The sequence below is a fragment of the Dermacentor silvarum genome, chromosome 4 (genome assembly GCF_013339745.2).
Source record: "Dermacentor silvarum isolate Dsil-2018 chromosome 4, BIME_Dsil_1.4, whole genome shotgun sequence".
Lineage (NCBI taxonomy): Eukaryota > Metazoa > Arthropoda > Arachnida > Ixodida > Ixodidae > Dermacentor > Dermacentor silvarum.
In genome coordinates, this window is record NC_051157.2 from 228,054,631 (window position 1) to 228,079,938 (window position 25,308).

The 25,308-nt window shown below is 45.5% G+C and overlaps 1 protein-coding gene across 1 annotated transcript in view; it reads left to right on the forward strand.

Annotated features, from left to right (window-relative positions):
* LOC119451027 (DNA mismatch repair protein Msh6) overlaps nt 1-25,308 on the forward strand; it is a 383,914-nt gene that overhangs the window by 89,618 nt on the left and 268,988 nt on the right. The window contains exon 9 of the mRNA XM_037714459.2: nt 16,632-16,691. Coding sequence (XP_037570387.1) covers nt 16,632-16,691 — 60 coding nt within the window. The remainder of the gene's footprint in view (nt 1-16,631; nt 16,692-25,308) is intronic.

Genomic DNA, 25,308 nt, shown 5'->3' on the forward strand with positions numbered 1-25,308 from the left:
CATTGCTTTCGAAGCAGTCGCCGGAGTGGGTGTCTCTAGCGGATAGTCATTTTCCCCAAACGACGAGACGTTAGCATCTTGTTGACAACAGCGGTTGCGGCGCGGCCGCTATCTTGAAAGCAATTTGCGACGTGCACAAAGTGAGCGCCCGCGCGGGCCTCATCTTCAAAGCGATCTGCGATGGGGGCAAAGTGCAACTAGTGCCGGTAGAGTCGTGTGCGCTGTGCTTTCGACGTTTCGTTCGCGGTGAAGCGAGTGACGGCACGGAGGTCAATTCGTTCGCTGTTATTGCCGCGTCTCACTCCAGTGTGTTGACACGGAGTTTCCGCGGTCATCGAGTGAGATCTGTTCGTGTTTATCTGTGTGCGTGTGACACCGCGCCCGGTAATTTAGTTAGCGAATGTTTACAAGAAAACTACTATCTTTAGTTCGTATAGCTGTCACTAACTTGCTATCGCAACCGATGCTTCGCCTTGCGGGCGAAACTGCGAGATTTTTCCTTTTGCTTTCTGCCTTGGCGATCGTATGTGCCTTCTCCTCGAGAGAGAGAAGTTTTCGCTTCTTCATTGGCGTAGCCATTTCACCCGGACACACCACAGAAAACAGCAGCGATTGTGGTGATCCCCTGCAGTGTCGCGCAGGCGCGTGGTGATCACGCGTGGCTATGGATTGCAGTGGCTTAAACCGGTACTTTGAATTTGATTTCGTTCGCGAAAACCTCGTTCAAGCGGACATACGATCGTCACAGCTTTGGAAGGGCCTTCTAATTTGACTACTCGGCAGTTTCAATTTCAATTCAGTCACAGTTTCGTTCTCGAAAAGTTCGTTGAAGCGGAAATACCGAATAAAACGCCTTCGTTATGAAGGGACTTTTTTTATTACGTTCTATGGGCAGCTGACGGGGAATCCGAAAATCTTCGTTGTGGCGGAAATTTCGTTGTAGCGGCATTCGTTGTAGGGGGATTCGACTGTAATTCAAACCGCTTAATTGCGGCGGTGCATGTGCCGCAAAATGAGTGTTTCGCAATCGGTTGGGCATGCGTGTTGTGTTAGGCGTTGGCTGCAATGTACGAAAAATGCTTGCTGTAACAGCAGCGCGAAATGCATTCTCTCGTGAAGTTGACACTTGATTCACCGCCTTCGGTATGTCTCAACCTTTACACCTACGCCATGCGTTGGTCGTTGTCTCGCGCTCTCCGGGCTGCTGGACTTTATCGTCTGCTCTTAATGGTTCCGGACTCTTTTCCCCACTACAGTCAAACCCGCATATATCGAACTCGCAAAAAAACTGGAATTAGTTCGATATATCGAGTAATTCAATATAGAACATTTAAAGAATTTGACAATGTACAAAAGGCACCTCATTAAAGAAGTGTTCTTCACTTCCTAAATACATGTGCGGCAGGCATATTAGCACGAGAAATAGTCGCAGATCTTCTGCTTTTTCATTTTTAAACCATCGTTGAGCATACACTTTTCAACATTGTTGAGTGACTCGGAAAAGCTGAGCCCACAGCCTTCTACGGATGCACAGTGGCGGCGAACAACGCTCAGTGCATGAAGTGCATCGGAACACGTGGCCGGGTCAGAACTGGTTGGGTCCTCGCAGTTACTGTCACTGGCAAGATCCCTAGCCAGATCAGCAACAATGTCTTCGTCAGCGAGCTCTCCGGTGGTCACAACATGGTCGTCAACGGTGACGAAGTCTGTCGCTGCAGTCCAATCACAAACTGCACCCGGAAACTCAGACACCTGGCTAAACAAATCAAGTTCCTCAATTGGTTCGTCGCAATTTTCGGATGAGCTTGCGCCAGCCTCGTCGGAAACACCGAGTCCACAATGACGGAAGCAATTATGAATTTTCTTTTTTGACGCAATTCCATGATGCATTCAGCATCGTTATTGCGCCCAGGAGGTCAATTTTTAACTCCTGGCCAGTGCGAAGGTTTAGCAAAATGCGTTGCACAAGGCACTTTCTGTAGCCTGCCTTCAGTGCACGAATGACACCTTGGTCTAAGCGCTGCAGCAGTGAGGCTGTGTTCAGCGGCAGGAAACAAAGCTCGATATTGCTGAAACTTACTTTACAATGATGCGCAGAGCAATTATCAACGAGTAAGCAGATTTTTCTGCCTTCGCTTACCAGGACTTCAGCCAGTTGCCAAAAAGTTTGCTTGTCATCCAAGCTTTCCTGTTGGACCTGTAGATCATCGGAACAGAAAGTGCGTTCTTTAGGCACTGCGGCGATTTGCTCTTTCCGATCACGAGTGGTTGAAGCTTGGTCGATCCATCGACATTGGTGGCGAGCAACACCCGATATTCGGGCTTTGTTAACTTTCCCGCCGTGGGACTTGTCATCGCGACACGCCAGTGTTTTGTTCGGCAGCACTTGCCAGAACAAAGCAGTCTCATTGGCATTAAATATATCATGGGGATGGTACCTTGTCATGATGTCGCTCCAATTCTCTTCAATCCACTTCTGCATGCTGCTGACGTCCACCGCGCAGCTTTCACTGGTGACAGCCTGGCCGACAATGCTGTGACGCTCTTTAAAACGCTGCAGCCAACCTGAGCCGCCTTTGAAGTCAGGTCTGTTCAAACGAAAAGCGAAATCCTTCCCTTTCGGTTCAGTTACGGGACCAGAAATCGGGTCGTTTCGTGATCTGACATCCATGAGCCTACACACTGCTGCCTCCACGTCTTCATATGCAGCCGTGCGTATTCGTTGGGTGCCGGTAGCACCTGGTCCCTTGTCCGCCTTAGCCCTAACGTCGGCATTATTTTTCAGTATCGTTCTCAGCGTACTTCTTGGGATGCTGTATGCTGCGGCGACATCCGACTTCTTTTCTCCGTGTTTAACTCTTCTTATGATTTCCGGCTTTGCGGATATTTGCAGGTTCAGCCATTTCACGGCAGCCATCTCTCACGGAGCGGACGAGCGCTGTGTTCTGAGGACGCAACTATGCCCACTACCTTGCAACTTCACGAGTGACAGAACCCTGAACCAATCGAGCCGATCGCATGCCGATCGCATAGAATAAAGAACCAACTTTAGAGAACGGAAACTGTACCTTCCACAGTGGTACGAAAATAAGAAGCGGCAGCGCATGGGAACTCACTGAGGCACCCGATAGATGGCGCTGCTCAAACAGGAAGCGGAAATCTATTTTTTTAGTGCAAAATCTAATATGACGTATATCTCTTTTCACTGGCGTGATATTTTTCCCAAGCAGGAGCGGTGTTAGAATGTTTGGCTGTGCGAAATAGTCTTTTCTTTTTATTGTTTAGTTGTTTTAATGAGTTGTTGAACCGTGAGGACGAAGGTCGCTTGGTTAAGTATGGAAGTCTTAGCCAGTTCGAGCATTTTATTTTTAAAAAGCGTCCAGTTGGTGTGAACTGTGCGCTTCGGGAAATCTATAATATACCAGCTGTAAAACTCGGTTAGTCCATTGTTAATACGGACGTAATCACCTTTATCGTGAAGTGTTATTTTCTTTCTTTTTTTTCTCTGAGGTAGTTGACAAGATAATTCTGCATGCAGTACTGAGTGATCACTTAATTCTGGTAGATGTGTTATAGAAGAAACACTGTCGGGATGGGATGTTAAAATAAGGTCAAGTATGTTAGAGCATTGTTCGTTTTTTCGCGTTGGGGTAGATACTAGCTGCGTCAAACCAAAGGTGAGGCATGTGTTAAGGAAATTATTTTCGGGGTTATTTTTAGACAAAGTTATGGCTGGTTCCGACCATGTTATACCGGGAAGGTTAAAGTCGCCTAAAAGGAGTAGTTGCGCATGACTAAATGACGGATTGCAGTACCTCGTGGAAGTGAATAGTGAAGGAAGCATCTGCGTTGGAGGGTCGATAGCATACACGGATGGCAATTTGTTGGTATGAAGAACTGCACAAAATAAATAAAATTTCTAGACGTGAAGTGATATCAACAGCCGAGCAACATAGGCTGCGATGGGCAGCTATCAGGACACCTCCTCCGCGTTTGCCTATACGATCCCGCCTGAAAATATCAAAATCTTGGAGGAATAAGTAAAGTTCTGTGTTATCGACGGTTGAATTGAGCCATGTTTCTGTTAGTACTAGAAGCTTACAATCTGAAGAATCAATGAGACTACGAAGTGTTTCACGCTTGGGCAGCAAGCTTCTTATGTTAGTATAAATAAATGATACAGGGATGCTGTTTGGCTTTGCAGTAGTGCGCGATGGTAGCTATGAAGTTGATATGACTCTGTTTGTAGCGTTATCGTACGTGTAAGCTCTGTTTTCCATGATTAGTTTATCATACCGAAGTTTAAAAGGTTTCTGCTGGGACTTGCCGAACTCGATTAGGTGTTTACGTGCATGCCGAGCGTTAGATCTTCTGATATGCTATGGTTGGACCCTCTTAGTTGTTTAGCATTTGAAAGAATATTTTGTTTAACTTTGAAATGTGCTACCTTGACCATTATAGGTCTATTTCTATTAGCGTTGTATTTGCCAATTCTGTGGGCACGCTCGACATCTAAGGCGCCCAACTTGATATTAAGTTTAGAATTGCAAAGTTCCGCAATCTTGCTTTCGGATTCTTGCCATGTCTCCCGCTCACTCTCAGCTACACCAAAAAACAAAAGGTTAGACCGACGAGCCCAATCTTCTGAATCATTAAGTCACGATGATATGTCGGAAATGGCTTTTGTGTTCTTATCTACAACTGTCTTGATGCAACTAACTTCGGCCTTCAGTGCAGTTATGGAGGAAACATCGTCTTCAATTTATGTCGGTCGCCTCTTTATGTCAAAAATTTTCTCGTTCTGCGACAGTTTGGCTCGGGTTGATTTCATTTCGTTTGAGACGCCTGACCTGACCTTATCTCCTCCAATGCTGCAATTATGTCGCAGGATGCCTGCGTCGAACTGGAACGGGTGCTGGGGCTGGGATTTGATTCTACGTCGCCAGAAAGTGCGAGAAATTGTAGGACAATAGACACGTAGTCGCGAACAATGGTAACGCAGTAGCCTGGGCTTGGCAGCACTAGCAAAGCGGAATAGCGGGAACGACGCGCATAAATAGTGCAATGATTTGTTACCTGTAAGGCGAAAAGGCGCCGGACATCAGTGAACTGCATTGTCGTAGTGCCACCAAGCCCACTGATGAGAGCGAGGGGGTGACATGTTTTATGCGTGAAGGTTGATGTCTGTCTCGATGCGTCGGCTGATACATGGCAGCATGAAGACGATAGATGCTGTAGATTTCCGGTCAAGGGCGGTGCGGCGCAGTAGTCGTCGCTTGTTTCGGTTTCGGGGCACTGGTGGGTAGACGAAGTTGGTCCAGCTGTAACGCTAGCGCGTTGAAGGTAGAGTGCGTCACATTCGCCACATGGTGGTCTGGTAAGAAGTGACCACAAGCAACGCAAGCAGAGACCTGTCTGCACAGACAGTTGTCATTGAAGATGAGTAACTTGCATTGCAATGCAATCGGGTGACGCAGGCACCTGCTGCCGCACCCGACACAGCAACATGGACTACCCAGCATTTTAGCTTTAACTCCTTTAAAGCCTGTATGTTTCTTTTCTTTCGGGGGCCGCTAATATGTGGCTCACACTTGGTGCCCCACTTTGTCTCAATATGGACAAGTCGGTTTCTTGGGCATCACCTTTGGCAGCCACTTTTGTGGACCTTTCCACCCATGTGGCTGTCAACTTCATCCACTTCGGACCATGTAAGCATGTATGCTGGTCTCTATTGACACCAAATCGCGGCCAACAAAAGCCACAAGCAAAATTTGCACACGGCTGCAGCAGGAAAGGTCGGAATGGGGAGCACCAATCACGGTGCGTGTAAATTGGGAGTCTATGTCGCTGTACACACTGCAGGAGCAGGTGCTTACCTCGAGAGGCTGCTTCCCAATGCAACTTACCAGGCCCCCCGAATCCAGCGACCACAAACACAGCGACCACGACCAAGTTTCTGCAACCAGATTCGGCAATCAACCGCTTCAGTGTATCTTGTGCAAAAACCCAGGCTATTGAGCAAGAAGAGCAGTCCTGAACGAGACCAGGAATTAAATATGGGAATGAGAAAGCTTGCATTCAAGAAAGCCACTCTGCTCTGCAAGCAGTGAAGGCCAATAACATTAAGAAAAGTAAAATGCTACATAGCACACGATGCAAAGGTTAATGCAAGACACATGCTGATGCCGCATCTGCTATTTCAGGAGAGGAATTTAACATGGCAACGTACAGTAGAGAATACTGCTACACAGATGTTATGCTAATAGACAATGATGGGCCTTAAGTATGAGCAAAGAATCAGTTCACTGTTATGTTTGGATAAGGAAGAAGAATGATATCTAGCAAGAAGGGGGAATGAAAAAGCTTGCATTCATAGAAAAAATTTATACTTGGCACAAATTGAATTTGACAAGGCCAGGAAGCTGTTAAGGATGGGCAAACTGATGGAACTCTTTTGGCCAGCATCGTCCATGCTTGTTCAGAGGTTGCAGGCGCATCTGAACACGAAGAATTCTTTTGTTGAGGTACCTGGATGACTCTGCCAATATCCGTGCTGGTGGAACGATGGCTGAGGCTCTTTTCAGTCTTGACACAGTCCTCCGTAGACTTGATATCTCATCCAAATACTTCTGGATACACTTCTTTGTACGTAGCCTTGCAAATTCGACTCCAGCCCCCACCTGTTGGTGTTGATGGGGGTACCTGTGATTAGGACCAAGATGTGCTTGGTGTAGACTCTGTTGGGGCAAAACAGTAACACATGAGATACAACAGAGATTAGCCAAACTCGTGTAGTGCTTTCTATGTTTGAATTAATTATGCTGCGCCGTAAATATGAACAAACATTCATATCATCTGCTACAAACAATGTATCTCAAGAGTAGCAAGCCAATACAGCGTATATCAAGCATATTTATTTCTGAACCCGGTGTTGTTTACCTTGTAGTAGCAGCAAAAGTGCACACGATGGCCTTGTAGCAAGCAGTAGCTTCTCGTTAATATAATGTGTGTAGTGCGTTGCTTTGCTTAACACTGGTGCTGTCTTCTTTACTGGATGTCTGGAACAGAAATTTTGACTGCATCAGAAATTGAAAAACAAAAAACAATTTGGCAATATGAAATGCAAAAAGCTGTGACGTACATATAGATTCTAATGGTTTGTAAATGCAGAACACATGCAAGTGTACACTGTTTGTTCTAGGGTGCTTCAGCAGCATGTTAATTAAATATTGGTACACTGTGCATAAAATTTATGTCTGCCTAACTACAATGTGTGTCAACACCTTAAGTATTATTAGGGTCACAAATGAGAACAATTTAGCACCAATTTATACACCAGAAGAGTTCACACTGCTGGTTCCACAAGCAAAGGCATGAAAGACATAAAGCTATTCGAAATGATGGATTCTTTTTCTGCACGAACGTGATGCACCGCTTCACTACTGCAAAATAAAAGCCATAAAGTAAACCAAACTGAGCAGCAAGAACATTGGAACCAACAAGTACAAAATATGGGTGAATTATCATGCGTGCAACTATTTAATACATTCAATTCAGTACTTTCACTTCAATTTACCAAAGGGTTATTCAGATTTGTGGTCAAAAGAAGTTTTCGGCGGACTCGAAAAAAAAAGAAAGAAAGAACGATATATTGACCAGGTTAACTAGGCTACCCGTACGCCGATAGCCACGGCTACAAAGAGATGAAAAATGTGATGTTCATTCCGATATCGCTCTCTCTCTTTTTCATGATTGTGTGTATAACGACGGCCTTGCAACTAAAGGTTGATTTCAGAAACGGCAAAGGAGGGTCCTAACTACCCATATGTAATGCATAATCTAGTTCGTTAACTTGTCTCCGCGAGTGAATTAACGAGATGAATATTAAATAATGATTTAAGCAGCAATGTTAAATGACTCACTGGTATTGCCATACTCAGTCGCAGCAGAATCCGGCTCCTGTCTCGATGCAGACTTGTTCCGCATGGCTCACAACAAAAAACCTAGCTTTCGGGCTTACATATCCGCTCGCAAACACCAGGGTGTGTACAGGTCCTTGAAATCCTTGAAAACCCTTGAAATTGAAAATTGCGTTTTCAAGGCCCTTGGAAGTTCCTGGAATTTTTTTCCTTCCTTGAAAATCCTTGAATTTCGTGAGCAATGCACTCTTGATATCGACATTGCGACCCCCTTTCTTTGGTAGATCGGCGTCGAACTCCCCACACATGGTTCCGTTTTGCAGAACTGCATGGAAAAATAAAAGGCTTCACCGCGTCAAAACGCGAACGGAGACAGAGACCCGTGCCGCGCTTCGGTGCTGGCTCGGTTGTCAGTTTACGCTGCTTTCTTCACCCTATTGTTTGTTTCACTCCTCGCCCGTCGGTCTGCCTTGTGCCACTTTCACTCTTGTGTGTGAGGGGAAGCTAGTGAAGTTAAAGAGAGCTATAGTAGAGCAACTTTACCACTGATGATCAGTGCCTTTGGGTGGAGGTTTGTTATAATATTATTTATGATAATATAAGTGCAATAACATTACCGTATTTTCCGTTCTATAAGTCGCACCTTTGTATATAAGACGCACCCCCCTCAAAACGGCAGTTTTTCTGAAAAAACAAAAATAAAACGTCTATAAGACGCACCTGTTCTTTCGGTAAGCGATTTAAAAAAGTTAGCGACATTCGCTTCGTGAACGCGGGTCATGCGCAAGTGTATGGGTGCCATATATTTCCATTCCAGGTGCATTTCTGCCGTCGTGGTTGCTGCGATGTTCCGTATAAAGTCCAAGGGCGATAACATCGCCCCCGCGCGCCGTATGCTGTATTATGTGCGAATGAAAGCGTGCGACGGTGAGCCGAATCGCGTGCCAGGGAGGAAAGCGGGAAGGCAGCCCGGGAGGAATTGGGGCTGCCTGTACTCTCGGAGCAACTGCGTAGATTGCGCAGTGGTGCGCGCAGTATCTTGACAGCGATCTGCAGATCCGACGACTACGCAGTCGAGCGACTCGTGGTCGGCGTACCGCCGCTTGCGTTGCTGCACCATCCGTCTCACACATGCTCGGGCGCGAACTTGATCACGAGAACCCGGCACCTCGATAGCGCGCACAGAACCCGTAGCAATTAAGTCAACCAGCGCGCTTCGCTTGGCCATAACATCGGATCCGATTTTGATGCCAGTTTTTCCGCAAAAACACACAAAAAAAAACATGCATAGGTCGCACCGTTCTAAGACGCACCAACGAAAAATTAAGAAAAAAAAAAACGCGTCGTATACACCGGGAAATGTGGTATGCTGAATGTTTTGGAAATGTTTGATGGACCAACCCAGATAATGCTGCAGAAGCCTGAGCAGCTGTTGTGAGTGTTCGTTGTGTTAACTTTTATAATTGCGGACTTGAGAAATGATCAAGACAAGGCATGTTTTACAAAATTGCAGTGTACATCTATTTGTTATAATATAATGGATGTGTAGGAAGACTACGCAGAATGGTTTGGAAATGTGTGGTAAACTTACCCAGTTAATACTGGAGAAGTCAGAGTAGGTGTTGGCAGCATTCATTGTGTTTTGTGAGCTTTTTTTTTTTAATTGTGAACTTGCAAAGTGATCAAGGCTAGATATGATTAACATCATTGTAATGTACATTTATTTATTTTTATTTTGGTGCAATAACCCTATGCTGAATGTTTTGAATATTTTTGGTGAACTTTACCCAGCCTATACCGGAGAAATCTCAGCCGCTGTTGTAAGCATTCATTTTGTGTTGTGATATTCAGAACTTATCAAGGCTAGACATTTTTGTTATAATTTTGATATACATTTGTTTATTGTAAGTGCAATAAAACTGGTAATTTTTTGAAATGTTAGAGTAAACAAATCCTACTTTGGATGCCGCTTTGTGTTCTTGAAAAACCTGTGACAGGTCCTGGAAAGTCCTGGAATATCCTTGAATTTTTGCCTTAGAAACCTGTACGAACCCTGAAACACGTCACTTCACCCCAAGTTAAATAACGCGAGGTGTCGAAGTGCAATAAACTGGTTTTAGCACAAAATAAGCAACCAGCATAAGTGTACGAACCAATGAATCCGTGCTTGCTGTGTACGCGAAAATACCAGTAAAGATTTGAAATCCAGGCCAGAGGTCACGTGGGAGGTCGATGATGCTGAACGTTATTTTGTGTTTATAATGGCAAAAACAAAAGGAGAGTGAGTACTCAAGAGTGCAATGTATACTTAGGAATAATAATTTTGTACTTTTTATCATGTAATAAAAACACTTCGATTCGTGTGGGAGAAAGTTTGTAGGTTGAAATTGCGCTTACTACGATGCCTCTAACTGGCGGCTGCGGCACTCACCGAGGCAACTTTTTGACGACGTACTATGCTTGGCTTATTAGCGGCAACGCGTGGTCAATTTTTTCGCCCTCTGTGGCCATTTGTTGAACTTGAGAGTGTGCGGGGCCTGACGTGGCCTAGGGATGGTAATATCGATGAACGATTAATCGATTAATCGACTAAAAGTACGCCGCAAAACGATTAATCGTCATCGATGTGTACCTTTAATTTAATCGGTTTAATCGATTAAAGCAGTTCGATTAATCGTTTTCCAGACCGTGACTAAAGTGGTGCGAAAATTTTGAAAGCGTACTATAGTAAGCGGAGTACGAGCAACGACAGCGCGGCTGCGAATACCGAGAGTGACTGCGACTGTTTTCCCGAGTCATGTCGAGCTGGCCAAGCGCTTCTCCGCTTTACGCACACGTCACACAGGCTGCCTGGGGCTGGGTAGAGGCCTCCCCCGTGGAGGAAGAAATAAACTAGGAGAGAGCATTACGTGAGGCAGCAAGTATTGGCAAGCGAACTTAAAAGGTAAAAAGCCATTTCCTTTGCTTTTTACCTCGCAGTATAGGGTCAGCACCTGACCCTGGGAGACAACGTATTGGCCGATAATGTTGCTTCGTAGTAGTTTCAAATCGGTGCGCACCCGTTCAGCTGCGCTGCTGCCCTGCACCCGGCAGCATTAAACCTACCGCGCGCTCTGATGTGGCAATCACGTGTTGCGCCATTACTTCTTAATGTCAGTCGTGCTGCGATGTTCTCTTCTAATTATTCCTTCCTCCATGCCCACCCTCGTCAGTAAGCGCCATTTTTAACATACAGGGTGTTCATTTTTAAGTTTTACGGAATTTTTAGAAATCGCCTGTGGCAGGTAGCATAATTTTATCATTGAGCTGGGTTATTCGATGAGGCGCAAATTCGCACGATAAATCGAAACACATATTCAACTAATTAACGAAAAATCACTGATTAACTTCTTAGTTAATTACTTTACGACACATATAACAATTTACGAATTGTAGCCGGTGATCTTGTCAGGCGTATCCACCTGCAATGAATTTCCAGAATGACACCAGTTTGGAGATAGGCGCCATCATACTCGCCGTAAAAGTGCACTGTTGAACCACTTAATTTTTTTACCAAAATGCATTGAAGCACAAAAGTAACTGTAACGTCCATGTATTTCGTCCCACACTTTGAGAAATAGTATCTCGAAACTGGTGTCATCCTGGAAATTCATTTCAAGTAGATGCGTCTTGCAAACTCACCGGCTACAATTCGTAAATTGCGATATGTGTCATAAAGTAATTAACCAAGAAGTTCATTAGTCAATTTTTGTTAATTGGTTGAATATGTATTTCGATTGCTCGTGCTACTAATGTCCACCGTTCAACGATAAGAATTATGCTACCTGCCACAGGCGATTTTTAAAAATTCCATAGTAGTTGTCACGTAGTAGTTACGATGAAGAAAACAGTCGCAAAACTGTGAATGACGAAACGGATTTTTTATTGGGCGAGCCTGTGCCCACAAAAGCAAGTTTCACTCGAAGCACAACGATAGCGGCGAACACAATCGGCGATCGTCGAAATCTGATCAGCGGCGAAGCGCGTCGGCTTTTATACATGAGTCATCGAAGGTTCCAGAGTAATCTCTGGTACCCGCGTGTCTTCCAGAAGGTACTGAACAATTGGCGTCGCTCATACAATCAGATTACATAAGCGTCGGTGACAAATGACAACGGATAAAAGCATAGATAACGTTCGAGAAAATTCCGATACATGCAGGCGCTTCCTGCGCCGAGCGATAACGTTTAAGGTGGCGGTCCGGCAGCACCAGCCCCCCGTTTTGAGTACCGTTGGAGCAACCGCGGTGGCTCTTCTACTTAGGATATAAAGTTGTGGTATATACCATAAAAAAGCCTAATTCTTGTATATTCTTACTATAGATAATATTAAGAAATTGATTAATGTGATTTAGAAATAAATGTTCAAGAACAAGCATGAGATGCATGGTTTTTGCGAACTGTGTCTCAGTTGTGACCATATTTAGAAGAAATTACTGCATTTACTGCATTGCGGCTTGCTCTGTAGCTTTAGGACATATTTATTTCCTAGACGCAGTAAAACAATGTTAAATTTTTACTTTTTGGATAATTTGCTTTTGAAGTTTGCCAAAATATCGCAACTTCTGTTGTAAACATCCCGGCAACTAAACGCTCAAGGAAGCTAAATTTTCAACAAATTAGAGATCAAGCAATTTCCAATTGGGATGCAAAATTTCATTTATGTACCTTTCTTGGCTTTCCTAATAATGCGATGCGACCCAAATTAAGCAATATTTAGAATTCTGGTCCTACTTTTGCTCATTTTTGCGGGAAGGTACTAAAGCTACGAAGGTGCGGTGTAAAACTAATAAAGGTACATGAATAAAATTTAGCGTCCTACATGGAAATTCCTTGAACTCTAATTGTCCAAAATTTAGCTTTCTAGAGCATGTAGTGGCCGGGCTGTTTACAACAGAAGTTGCGATATTTGGCAATCTTCAAAAGCAAGTTATCCAAAAAGTAAAAATTCAACATTATTTTGCTGCGTCTAGGAAATAGATAAATATGTCCTAAAGCTACAGAGCAAGCCGCAATGCAGTAAATGCGGTAGTTTCTTCTAAATATGGTCACAACTGAGACACATATCGCAAAAACCATGTATATCATGCTTGATCTTGAACATTTATTTCTAGATCACATTATTCAATTTCTTTATAATATAAATAGTTGGAATCTACAAGAATTAGGCTTTTTTATGGCATATACGACAACTTTATATCCTAAGTAGAAGAGCCACCACGGTTGCTCCAAAAGTACTCGAAACGGGGGGCTGGTGCCGCCGGAGTGGGACCACCACCTTAACATTGGTTAGCCGGTGAAAAGCGGTCACCGGGGAAAGATAAACAAGTACACGTGTCAATATGAACACTCTGTATATTGCTTATTCCTTCACTAGTCACTAGTGGCAATTATAGTTGACCTCTAACAAATTAAACATTATTCTTTATCAAAATGTAAACGCTTGTATGTCTTATCCTGGTTCCACCTTTCAAGCGTTAAAATAGGTACTTACGTGAATAGATAACTGTGTTTCAGCCTTTTTAAAGCGCCCGAAAAAAAAGTCGATTAATCGATTAATCAACGAAAAACCCCGCATCGAAATCGATTAATCGATGATACGCTAAAGCGACGAACGATTAATCGTTAATCGATTAAAACATTTAATCGACCATCCCTAACGTGGCCGTGAGAGAGAGAGTAGTTGAACCACTTTTTCTAGGGTTTGGCTGTCCGAGGGAGCGAAAGCAGCGCCGCACGCCCACAGTTGGGCTAAACCGCTTTGTCTGGGGGGGGGGGGGGGGGAAGGGAAGGGGAGGGGAGGGGAGGGGTAATGGTAGCTCGCCCGGTTACCAGTCGCGTATGCTCGCCGCGCGGGAAAGCCAACTTCTAGGGTAGTTTTGTGCTGCTTGAAGTTCGATGTATCGATAGCGGCTGCTATTTTTGTTCGATGTAACCATACTTTTTGCTATATATTCTCATTGTAACATTACGGTGTTCAAAAATGTTCGATATGCAGGGTAATTCGATGTAAACGGATTCGATATAGTCGGGTTCGACTGTACAATGTATACAACAAAGCGTCCTATGGGCAGGAAAGTGTTAAAGGTGGCAGGCTTTACCCAGAAAATGTTCTCATGTTTGCGGCAGAGGAGCAGCTAAGGAAGCCGCGAACTGATTGACGAACAACCTCAAGCACACACAAAAAGAAATGGTAGAAAGCATTCAGGCCGGACAGACCCATGTGTGAGCTGCGACAACATTATAAGATTAGGAATGGCAGAGAAGGCAATTCACTGTTGGGATTGTAAGTGCATGCTGAAAATATATGCTGACAGCGCATGGCTACATCTGGATGGAGACTTGAAAACACAGACAGCGCTGTTTTCTTTTTTTTCTCGTCTCTGTCCACATGTATCTTTGTGCTGTAAGCGTATATTTTAGCCACCAACTATGTCAAACTACGGTAAAACCTTGTTAATTCGACCCTCGTTAATTTGGAAAATTGGATAATTCGGACTCGCCCTCTGGTCCCGGTCGGTGTATGCATTATTCAATGTAATCTCATTAATTCGTACCATTTGGCTGCACATCGGTTAATTCGGACAACTTTCGGAGTTCGGTGGCTGAGGAGCGCCGCCAATGTGCCACGCAAAAGAGCAATAACGGCGCTAGTGTCCAACCGAAATGAAGCGGCAGAGTCCGCATTGCCATACTCATCATCGGAAATCATTCGGGGTAGAGTTACTGTATGTGCTCCGCTTGGGGAGCAGAGTTGCGCGTCTGATTGAACGCCCCGCTCATGCCCCTATTCGCCAAATCTGGTCACATGCGCAAAACGCATCCTTTTGAGGAAAAGCGAACTTCACGGCTGCGCCTGCACCAAAGAGTTTCTATGGCCTGCACTGCCACCCGCCACGCCACCGTTGTCGTGAGCCTCTGTGTGCTGCTGCCCGCCGCCTGGCCATAGCGGAATGAAGCAGCAAGCACACTTGGCAGCTGAGCCGCCCGTATCCTGCATTTAAGACGAGTGGCTTTTCCACTTAACACGGATGCATCGGCGGGCAAGATGGCAAACCTATGCGTAACTCTGCTCCCCTAGGGGAGCATATACAGTAACTGTAATTCGGGGATGATGGCAATGCCAGAACGCTTTGTGCCTCTTTGTGCCTTTAAAGCCTTTATTTTTGCGTTTACCGTTGCGCACAACACCTTGTCAAAATTGCGTAGTCGCCATCAACGATCGCGTTGATAGCGGTTGCAGTTTCTTTTGCAGCGGTTGCGGTAAACAGTAGTTTCGTTTTGACTCGGTACGCGTGTCGGTTGCGTGCCTAAAAAACTGCGTAGTCGCCAACCATGATCGCATTGATAGCGAGCGCGGTTTCGTCCGCAGTTCTGACTCGGTGCGCGTTTCGGCCACGTGCCTTCAGCACCGTAAAGTTGCCGTTCGTAATCGCGTCGATAGCGGCCGCGGTTTTCTCCGCAGCGGTTGCGGCAAACAGTTCTTTCATTTTGACTCGGTGCAAAGCTGTTGAGGATAAAGAGCATCGCCTACATCGCGATGGACGGACGATCTGTTGGCAATCAGCCCACCGGCGAAAACGTAATCGGGATGTGTGCGCGGTATTTCAAAGTGTGTCGCGAATGCAGGTGCGCGCCGCGGCCGTGTTGCGAAGGAAGTCGCGAGGCCTCAATCGCCGCTGCGAGAGCCAATGAGTCACGAGGTGATGAAAATTTCAGCTTCTGCTCTGATTTTGTGCAAAATAGCAACAGGATTTGCTCATTTACTAAATAAAAGCGTGTTGACGTAGTAAGCATTTGCCTATTGTTTTCTTGATACCCTCGATAATTTGACATTTGGTTAATTCGGACATTTTTTTCGGTCCCGCAAAATCTGAATTAACCAGGTTTTACTGTACTACTTTGCACACAATCTGTTATGGCAAGATAAGTGGATTAGGTTGATGATTGAGGCAAGAGTTAAGCAGGCGAGCAGCGTGTAGCATCCGTTTCATTTTCATCCAAAGAAATCGGTATCTGAACCTAAATGCACACTGATGTGGTCATAGGTGGGCGCACTCACTCATGAGTGCACTCACTCACAGTCGCTCGCACTCATTTCAAAGGTGTGAATGTGAGTGAGTGCCATTGAGTGTGAGTAGAGGTGAGTGCGAGTGCGAGGGAGTGCCAGTTAGTGTAAGGGAGTCCTGTGAGTGTGAATGGAGGTGAGTGCCAGTGAGTGTGAGTGGAAGTGAGTGCGAGTGAGTGCCAGTGAGTGTGAGTGGAGGTGAATGCGAATGTGAGTGAGTGCCAGTGAGTATGAGTGCTGGATGTGGTGTATGGATAAATATGCCCTGTTTGCTGCTTGATAAGTTTGCTGGAAGTTGTGCTATGTTGATCAATTTTCATGCCTTTTGCCTGAAGGTGCTAAACAAACACCCCCAAATTTCAATGCTATGGTCTCTAACATTGCATGCACTAACATTGCATGCACGATATGACATTTTCCAAGCGCCGAAGAAGCCATCTGCACCTACACAGTTAGCTCACAGCACTCGGAGCAAATGAATAGAGAAAAAGTGTAAGAATGCTTTACCAGAATACAAAACAGCATAGAATTTAATTGCGAGTATGTAGTGAGGAAATGCAATGGTTTGGATACTGTCTTGATATCATCTCAACCACTTTGCTGCAGGCCATGCGTCAGTGGTGGGAGATGAAGGCAAAACATTTTGATGTGATCCTCTTCTTCAAGGTGAGTGTTCCATTCCTTTGTCAACCTTTGTGCATTTACTTTGGTGGGAAAGCACTAATGACAGGTGGCATGGTGACTTAGATGCATCAATAACTGGGTCTTCTGAAGAGCCCAACTCTTCCAATGCTCGCTATAGCACAATGAAAAAGATTTAAAAAAGCACTAGTTTGACCTTTTACTGTTCCGATTTTTGTTTTTCCAATCATGCTGTCAGTCAAGGACGACACACTGACTGTTGGAAAAAAGGCTAGGGCTGTGACACAACCACAGGAAACAGTCCTTTAAAAAATTTTTGAAGGGATGCTTGTAGAAAGGAAAGTATGGAGATTTTGTACGGGTTAATTTTCTGGTGGAATTCGGCAAGCACAAGTGAGAAGACCACAAAAGAAAGGTAGACACAGAAAGATGTGCTTGTCGATCGTGCACAATGAGTGCTACTAGAGGGATGCTTGTTTCAGAAATAGTGGGCGTAAGACTTGAAAAGGCAGCATGAAGATTTACACTGGCCTATTAGTAAAAATGTATGTACATTCGAATCTCGTTATAACGAAATAATGGATATAACGAAGTAAATGAAATTCCTACAGTGATTCATCTATTTAAACCTCGTTTTAACAAAGTAAAATTATCCTGCCAATGGATATAACGAACTAATACCCCAGTCACACGGGCGTGCCAAAGGTCCTTTGAAGTTAAGAAGCATAGAGCTTTCAAAGGAACATTAGTTCAAGGGATAGGTGTCAGTGCTACACGGTCTCCGTTTAAGCTTTAAACAGAAACCGCAACGTATCCTTAGCGCTGCCATCGCCTCAAAAGTAATAAAAAATATGGGCCCGAATGCGTCTTACAATACATTTATGCAGTATTTTTTCTGCAATATTTACTTTTTCTATTACATTGAAACATCAAAACAAAATATACGCGTAGTAAGGTCGTTACTTTACCAAATACCGAGGTATTTATTGTAATGTGTTGCCGCTGATGACAGGCCGTGCCGACGCTGCTGTACCGATCGAGATTGCGGGTGTCCCAAAAATGTTTATTTTATTACTAGTATTTAGTACTTAGAAGCTTGTTCAAAACAGGTCAAAATTAAACTTCCGTATTTATAAACATTGTTATTTCTGCTATCGGACACCCTCCAGGCTCGAGAGTATTCCCTTGAGATTCCAAAGGACGAATGCGGCCTCCTTTGACTCAAAGCTCCCTTCAACAAGGCCTCCTTTGGTGCGCTCGTGTGACAGCGCGCAATCTCCCTTGAAGTAAAGGATCTTTGGTTCAAAGGTCTTTGAAAGTGCCCGTGTGACTGGGGTATAAATACGTTTCCAAACCACCCAAAAAATACCCGACCATTGCTCGCCGAGTACAAAACTCCCGCGTCTTTCTCACTGCTGCACGTAGCTACGCACAAGCAGCAGCTCAATCCTCCACTGGCCCCTCTCACTTGCGTGTGCCTAGCTGTGCAAACCGCTCGGATACGCGTGGCAGATTGGTGCATTCACTTCTGCACAGCGCGTGCACAGGCAGACGCAGCTGGACGTGGCCTCCGAGATCTCCCCGGCGCAATTTGGGGGGGGGGGGGTGATCACGTGCGCCGTGCTGTGCGGCTAGGCGCAATGGTGCGAAAGATGAGTGCATTCACTTCTCTCTTTCACTACGGTGCACAGCCTACGGTGTAAGAATAAGTTAGGTAATGATGTTGCGGCCGGCGCAGCGTCCAGTGTTCTCCGCCTACACTGTTTCCGTTTCCCGGTGACAGGTAACGCTAATAGTCGAAGGCTCACCGATTCCCGCTGCGTAGGTTATGGATGCTGAGCTTTGCTCGTTTGTCGTGCTCGATATCTGGGTTTGAAGAAAAGCATGCACTTGGATGAATACACTGGGATTCTGCAGTAACCAGACTCATTATCCAAGTGGATGTGCAGCTGATTTCTCACCGGCGTTTTTGTAACAGCTACGTTAGCGTACGTTGCTAACGTAGCTAACGTACGTTGAAGCCTGTATATTGATCGTATTTTCTGGTTGCTTGGCAAATTAAAGCAAAAGAAAAATAAACTTCCTCAAAGCATTTTGAACCATTGCGTCTCGAAGCTTACACTTGTGCTTGGTTACAGACTTCGCTCGGCACACGACCTCTGCGCAGTCTTCCGCTTAGTGTAGAGGTGATGGCGGCTATACTTTGCGCCAGTGCAGCAAGCCGTGTGCTTGATGAAGTGCATGTCACATGGTTAAATCTAGCGCAGCTCCTAAAGCATTTTGTGCTCCTGTTGCCCATGAATGTGCATAATTTTTCTATTCTACTCTGTCATTTCGAGATAACAATAGGCGCTCTTATAATATAAAAAAAAAGAAACACGCCCAACTATAAGTAGGTCTGGGGTATGTACAGCGCTCTTATACTTGCCGTATATAATGTTAAAAATGGTGTGCTGAAAGACAAGCTGAACATAAGCTATCCTGTCACAAAACTGTACATTACATGGCACAAACTGTTTAAAACATACATTCACATGAAATATAACAAAAATTAATATATTCTGTAAACTTGGCAGCAAAATTCAGGATGAACAAACTTTTGCTAGGTTTTTTTTTTTCTGTTGAGCTTGTTTCTTGAAGTTCATGGTTACAGCCTTACAGTGCTGCCTCATTCTCATTGTTAAGAAGTGGTGCAGAATTTGTGCAATGATCTCTTCTTTGTGCTGAGCATATGGAAAAGTCACGCTCTTTGTGTCAAGCACATGATTCGCCGTTTCCCAGTATACAGACTGACTGTCTGGGTTTTTTGCAAAGTACTCTTCAGCTGCTCTCAACAGCTGAACAAATTGGGGTTCAACAGTCCACCTCTGCTCTTTGTGTTGGCCAGGGATGCTTCAGCAGAGCTGTTCTCCGGAATGGTAAAAGCAGATCGGCAACAATAGAATAATACATGGAACACGTGGTCAGCAGGCTGCAAACACTGTCTGCTCTCGGAATCGCCCGTCACCGCTTTTCTAAGCGTCCAGGTTCATGTGGAGCCTTGAAAAGTGATAAATGCTCCGCACAAGTCCGATAGCCCGACTTGCAGTTTGGTACAAAACATTTTTTGCCAATTTTGATGCGCAGCAAGCCTGAGCGCAGATAACTGGCACTTGGCATCACATGCCACGGCGTGGTATACGTTGAATGAATCCCAGCGGAATACGAATCAGCCTAATAATGCATTCACAGAAATCACAGGCACAACACAACACTTTTCGAGAACACGGACGAGCCTTCACACACACACACACGTTTCAGCAAGTACACTTCAGCAGGTATACGGTGTGCAAATTTCCAAATGCATGCCGCGCGGGCAGCGCCGGCCCCTTGGCTCCCATATTACAACGTCATCTGTATTCTTGTGGCGAAAACTACCGCTGACTGAAGGTCATCTGCAAACACCATCTGTCCGCGCTCTCTCTCTATGAGGAGCGGCGAATCTCAGCACCTAACTTATTCTTACGCCGTGGCCTGGCCTCGGAGATCTCTCCAGCGCAATCTCGGGAGTCACGCTAGGCCCTGGATTCACTTTCCCTGCAGCTCGCCGCACGGGCTCGCAGCTGGATGGGGCCTCCGAGATGGCATTGGCATCAGTACAGTCTCAGAGGCCGGCCGAGCCAAGCCGGCATGGCAAAGTTCGCTTGCCTCCTCGCTGTTGAGCGCTGTGTTGTGTGCCACGTGCTGCTCGACCGCCACGTGGAAAGTGGACACGGACCATCACAATGGAACAGAAAGCTGCTATCTAAAGGCTGTCGTGTCACGTGCCAAGTTGCGTGTTGCACACGTCGAAGATGCTTTTGTTGGTTTATTCAAATTTTATTGCATGCATGGCCGTGTAGTGGTTCCGCAGGCCACAAGGCCGTCTTCTTATTTTGATGTTTACAATTGTGCATCCGCATCTATTGCAGTAAATGGCATTGATGGGTATAATCAACTAATGGATATAACGAAGTAATTTTGGCTCCCCCTTCAACTTGGTTATAACGAGGTTCAAATGTATTCACTTAATCAACTGGCAAACATTGCCTTCAAGTGAAGGGTTTGACGAAAGCATGTATGCTTGAAATTAATCATAGTGAAATGTAAAAATATAGGTTAACCTAAAATGTCTTGTGTATTTGTTGTCTAGTGAAACCATGTTGGAATATTTTTTGTCTAGCTATTTATAAGGGGTGATTTCATACGAAATCGAACATGCATGTTCGTTTGATATGTTTCTTTTCTCTCGTTTCTTTGTTATGTAGGCATATTCAAACTGCACGAAACTGAAAATTTTATTTCCAAGAAACGTACCCAGCATGCCAAGAAAAATATTTTAAGGTGCTGCTGCGACGTCCTGCTACTGCTAACTGCAATATTTTCCAACTTAGCGGTCGAATTAAGTGCAAACTGAACAAGTTGTGTCGAAAGCTTTGTAACAGTGAAGCTGTTCTAGCTAACCGTAAAAAGTGCCGCCTCTTGTCACAAAACCTTGCCGAGCTATGGCGTCACTGCGTTGCCTAGCAACCACCTCGCGGAGCAGCGTGTGCCTTGCCTCCTCTCCGTGCCGTGCACATGTTGCCTGACATGGGACGTTAAGGAGAGGGAAGGAGAGCATGCTCGGGAGAGGGAAAGAGAAAATGAGACCGAGATAGAGAAAGAAATTGTAGTAGTACCAAGAAGGCAACGCGCAGAGTTGCCTAGCTGCGCATGCGCCGAAGCAGTAGCGATGACGTCATCTCGCGTTGCCTAGTAACCACTGGCGCAGGTGCGCGCTCGCTTCGCCCGAGACAGGCACGGCTCTACCGAACACCAGCCAGCTGCGCGCTACTGCGCATGCGCCGTGACGTCATCCCGGCGTGTCGTCTGCATAGCTTTCGCCCAGTCTGCATGCGCTTGGCCTCGGAGTTTGCCATAAAAGGGGCTGCGCCTAGTCGTGTCAACTTTCGCTAGATATCGAGTGGCTAGCCTCCAACGCGTTCGGCGTCGGCAAGTAACAGCGTTCTTGGCACTGTGCCAACCTTGGTTAGCCTGCCTGCGTTTATGGCATGCCAGGAATGCTGTCGCTCGTAGGTGCCGGCGCATCCAGCACTAGTCATGCGAAAGGTCGCGAAAGGGAAGGTACCTGCGAAAATGATTGCTCGAGAATTCCTTCCCTACATGCGTAGTAAAGTTAAACCAAGTTAATACCTAGCAGTAGCAGCCAGTAAGACTTCAGAATCGACAGCTTCGGTGTGCCTAAGCTTTGCACGACTGAGTGCAAACTTGCCAGTTTTTTTTTTTTTTGCTTGTTTTGATACGCCTAAATGTGAATAATTTCTGTGTGTTTTTAATGCTGTCCAGAAAAGGCAAAAATAAATAAATTCCAAACACAGCCCAATTGAGAAATTTTTTGTAACTTTGTTGTGCATTTGCACATTTTCTATTTCACACAGGAACTTGAAAAGGGTGTCAAATATAAAATGTTGCCTTTGCAACATTCCTGCAAGAGATTGTGTTCCTACGAAAAATACACAATAAAGAAATACAGGAACAAGTTTCCCTAAAAGCCCATTTCAAAAAAAAAAAACTGTTGGCCCAATTGTAAGAAAGTTTGGATGGAAGTGCGCTTACGTCAGGCTAAAATGGGTGCGATAATATGTTTCCTCATTGGCTTCATCGCCAAAATATTACAGCCCAACGTTGCCAATGTTGAGCGTGTTCGCTGTCTATCAGTTTGCACTGTATGTAAATCTATATTTCAAATTTTTTTGCTGCAAAAGAACTTCGCTCTGGTAGCTTGTTCTCAACACAAATGTATTCTCAGATTTTATTTATGTTCTGTGTGTGTACGCTGCAGCCCTCTTGAAGTGCTAACGTGTACTCAGTTTGCAGCCTACAACTGACATACCGTATTTGCACGAATATAATGCGATTTTTTTTCCCCTAAATTTCTAAGCTCAATACACGCCTCGCGTTATATATTCGAGTTCGTGACACATCACATCACTTTATTTTCCTTAAAGACCCCTTTTGGGGTGTTACATAAGGGGTGGGGTTTACAAGATGCAGGCTTTTACAGAAGTCGAAAATGTCGATGGACAGGTTATGGCAGCGATATGGTGGGGAAGGCCGTTCTAGTCGGTTCCTGTTCGTGAAAAAAATGAGTTCATGAAGGTAGTAGTACGGACTCGTGGACGCAAAGCTTGAAGAGGGTGACCGATACGATGGGATCTGCGTCGGGGTGCACAGATGTATGGTTCTTGTCTTAGGGGAAGTAAAAGAACTTGTGGTATAAAACAAGACTTGGCAATGCGACGGCGAGCAGAAACATTACACAAACCTTATTGCAATTCTAGAGATGATATGCTAATGTTGTATAAGTATGAAGAGTGAGTAAATCTGGTAGCTTGGTTTTGTACAGCTGCTATGGCATTTGTTAAATATGCTTGATGAGGGTTCCAGATGGCCGATGCGTATTCCGATTATACGATTATAACGCAACTTGTAAAAATTTTATTTTATTTTTTCTAGCGCTGCCTCTACGGTTATCACAAGAGTGCACGCGTTGAGAGTTGTCACTGTACATTTTGCATCTTCTTTGTTCTCCTGGTGTAGAGTACTGTTAATGCTGCATGAATGTGTTTACGGTGGATTATTGGCAATCTTGAGCAAGACGGGGGAGGGGGGGGGGGCGTATAGCGCGTGCGGCGTGCGGTGCCGCGAGCGCTATACGCCGCCCCTCCCCCCGATCAGTGCTGTTGTGCAGGCACGTCAAACGAGTGGTCTTCGAAGTCTCGCGGTGTGTCACCGCTTGCGCAGTGAGTGAAAGGTTTTGCCATTTATTTATTTATTTTGTACGGTAAAATAAGGAGCTGTGGGGATGTGGCTATGGGAGAGAGAACGACGACGAGAGAGATAAACCTTGTTTCGGTTCTCGATTGGCTGTGCTACCTCTCGCTGCTCTATCGTTCTAGTTGCGAACACTTACTTCACAAAGTGCTTCGTGACATTTGGTGGAGGTGCTGGACCTGTTGCAAACCTGGAACTCCGAAGCCGGACGATCCCTGTCACATTTCCTATGCCTGAGACGGCTAGTCGTACCGCTCCACCCTGGCACCGCCTCCGGTCGTCTGTGCTGGTGCGCCACACTAATGGGATCCTCCCATACTCAATGCCACTGACTATCATGACGTAGAGGACTGGCTGTCATCGTACGACCGAGTGAGTACCCACAACAAATGGAATGACGCTGACAAGCTTGGTTACGTACCATTCTACCTTTCCGGGGTCGCCCATCTTTGGTTCCGCAACCATGAGGCTGACTTTTCCACCTGGTCCGCATTCTGAGTGAAACTTCAAGAAGTATTCGGTTTGCCTTCTGTGCGCAAACTTTGGGCTGAACAAGAGCAGATATGACCGAAGATGACGAAATCAAGAACATATTGAAAAGCATAGACGATGACACCTTCCAAATGCTCTTGGCAAAGAATCCTCAGACGGTCAACGACCTCACAACATTTTGCCAGAGCCAGAAGGTGTACTCCCTCATCCGGCGAAACTACAACCTGTTGCCCAGTTTCCTTGACAAAAGACCTTGAAAGACCTGCGCAGCTTCATTGGGTTAGCGTCATACTTCCGCCGTTTCATCTGCAATTTCGCGACCATAATAGCACCTTTAACGCAGCTTCTTCGTGGTGACCACGACCTTTCGACCTGGTCACCGGATTGAGATGCCACATTCACGAAGCTGCGTTGTCTCTTGGCGTCTCCACCAATCCTGCACCATTTCGACCCAAGCGCTCCAACAGAAACACACACGGATGCCAGTGGCGTCGGCCTTGGTGCACTTCTTACTCGGAGAAAGGCTGGCTTTGAGGAGTACGTCGTTGCCTTCGCTAGTCGTGCACTCACTCAACCTGAATCAAAATATTCTGTAAGAGAACAAAAATGCCTGGCTATAATTTGGGCATAACCAAATTCCGCCTGTATCTCTATGGCCGCCCATTAGACGTGATAACTGATCACTATTCGCTGTGCTGGCTGTCCTTAAAAGAACCATCCGGTCGTTTTGCTCGATGGGCGCCTCGACTGCAGGAGTACAACATTCGAGTGCTGTACCGTTCTGGCCGAAAACACTCGGATGCGGATGCCTTGTCTCGTTCGCCACTCACAGACGAAATTACCTCCCCGTAGGCCTCATTGTCCGAGTCTTCCCTTGCTGCCACGGATATTCTTTTGGAGCAGAAGAAAGACCCATGGATTGTGTCAATGCTGACAACGACACCAATCAACAACGACTACCAATCGCACATCACTTCTCCATTCGCGATGGGCTCTTGTACCGTCATAACTACCTCCCGGACGGCCGCAAATGGTTACTTGTTATCCCTCGGCGTCTACGTGCGGATATTTATGCAGCGTTCCACGACGACCCCCAGTGCGCACATGCAGGTGTACTAAAGATATACGCGCATCTACGCCTTCGTTACTGCTGGTGAGGGATGTATAGATTCATCTGTCAATATGTCCGCTCCTGTTTCATTTGCCAGCACCAGATTGCCATTGCCATTTGCCAGATCCCCCACGTTGTTCAACCGCTCGATTGCAACATTTGCCTTGCCCAGCGCGTGCTTGTGAT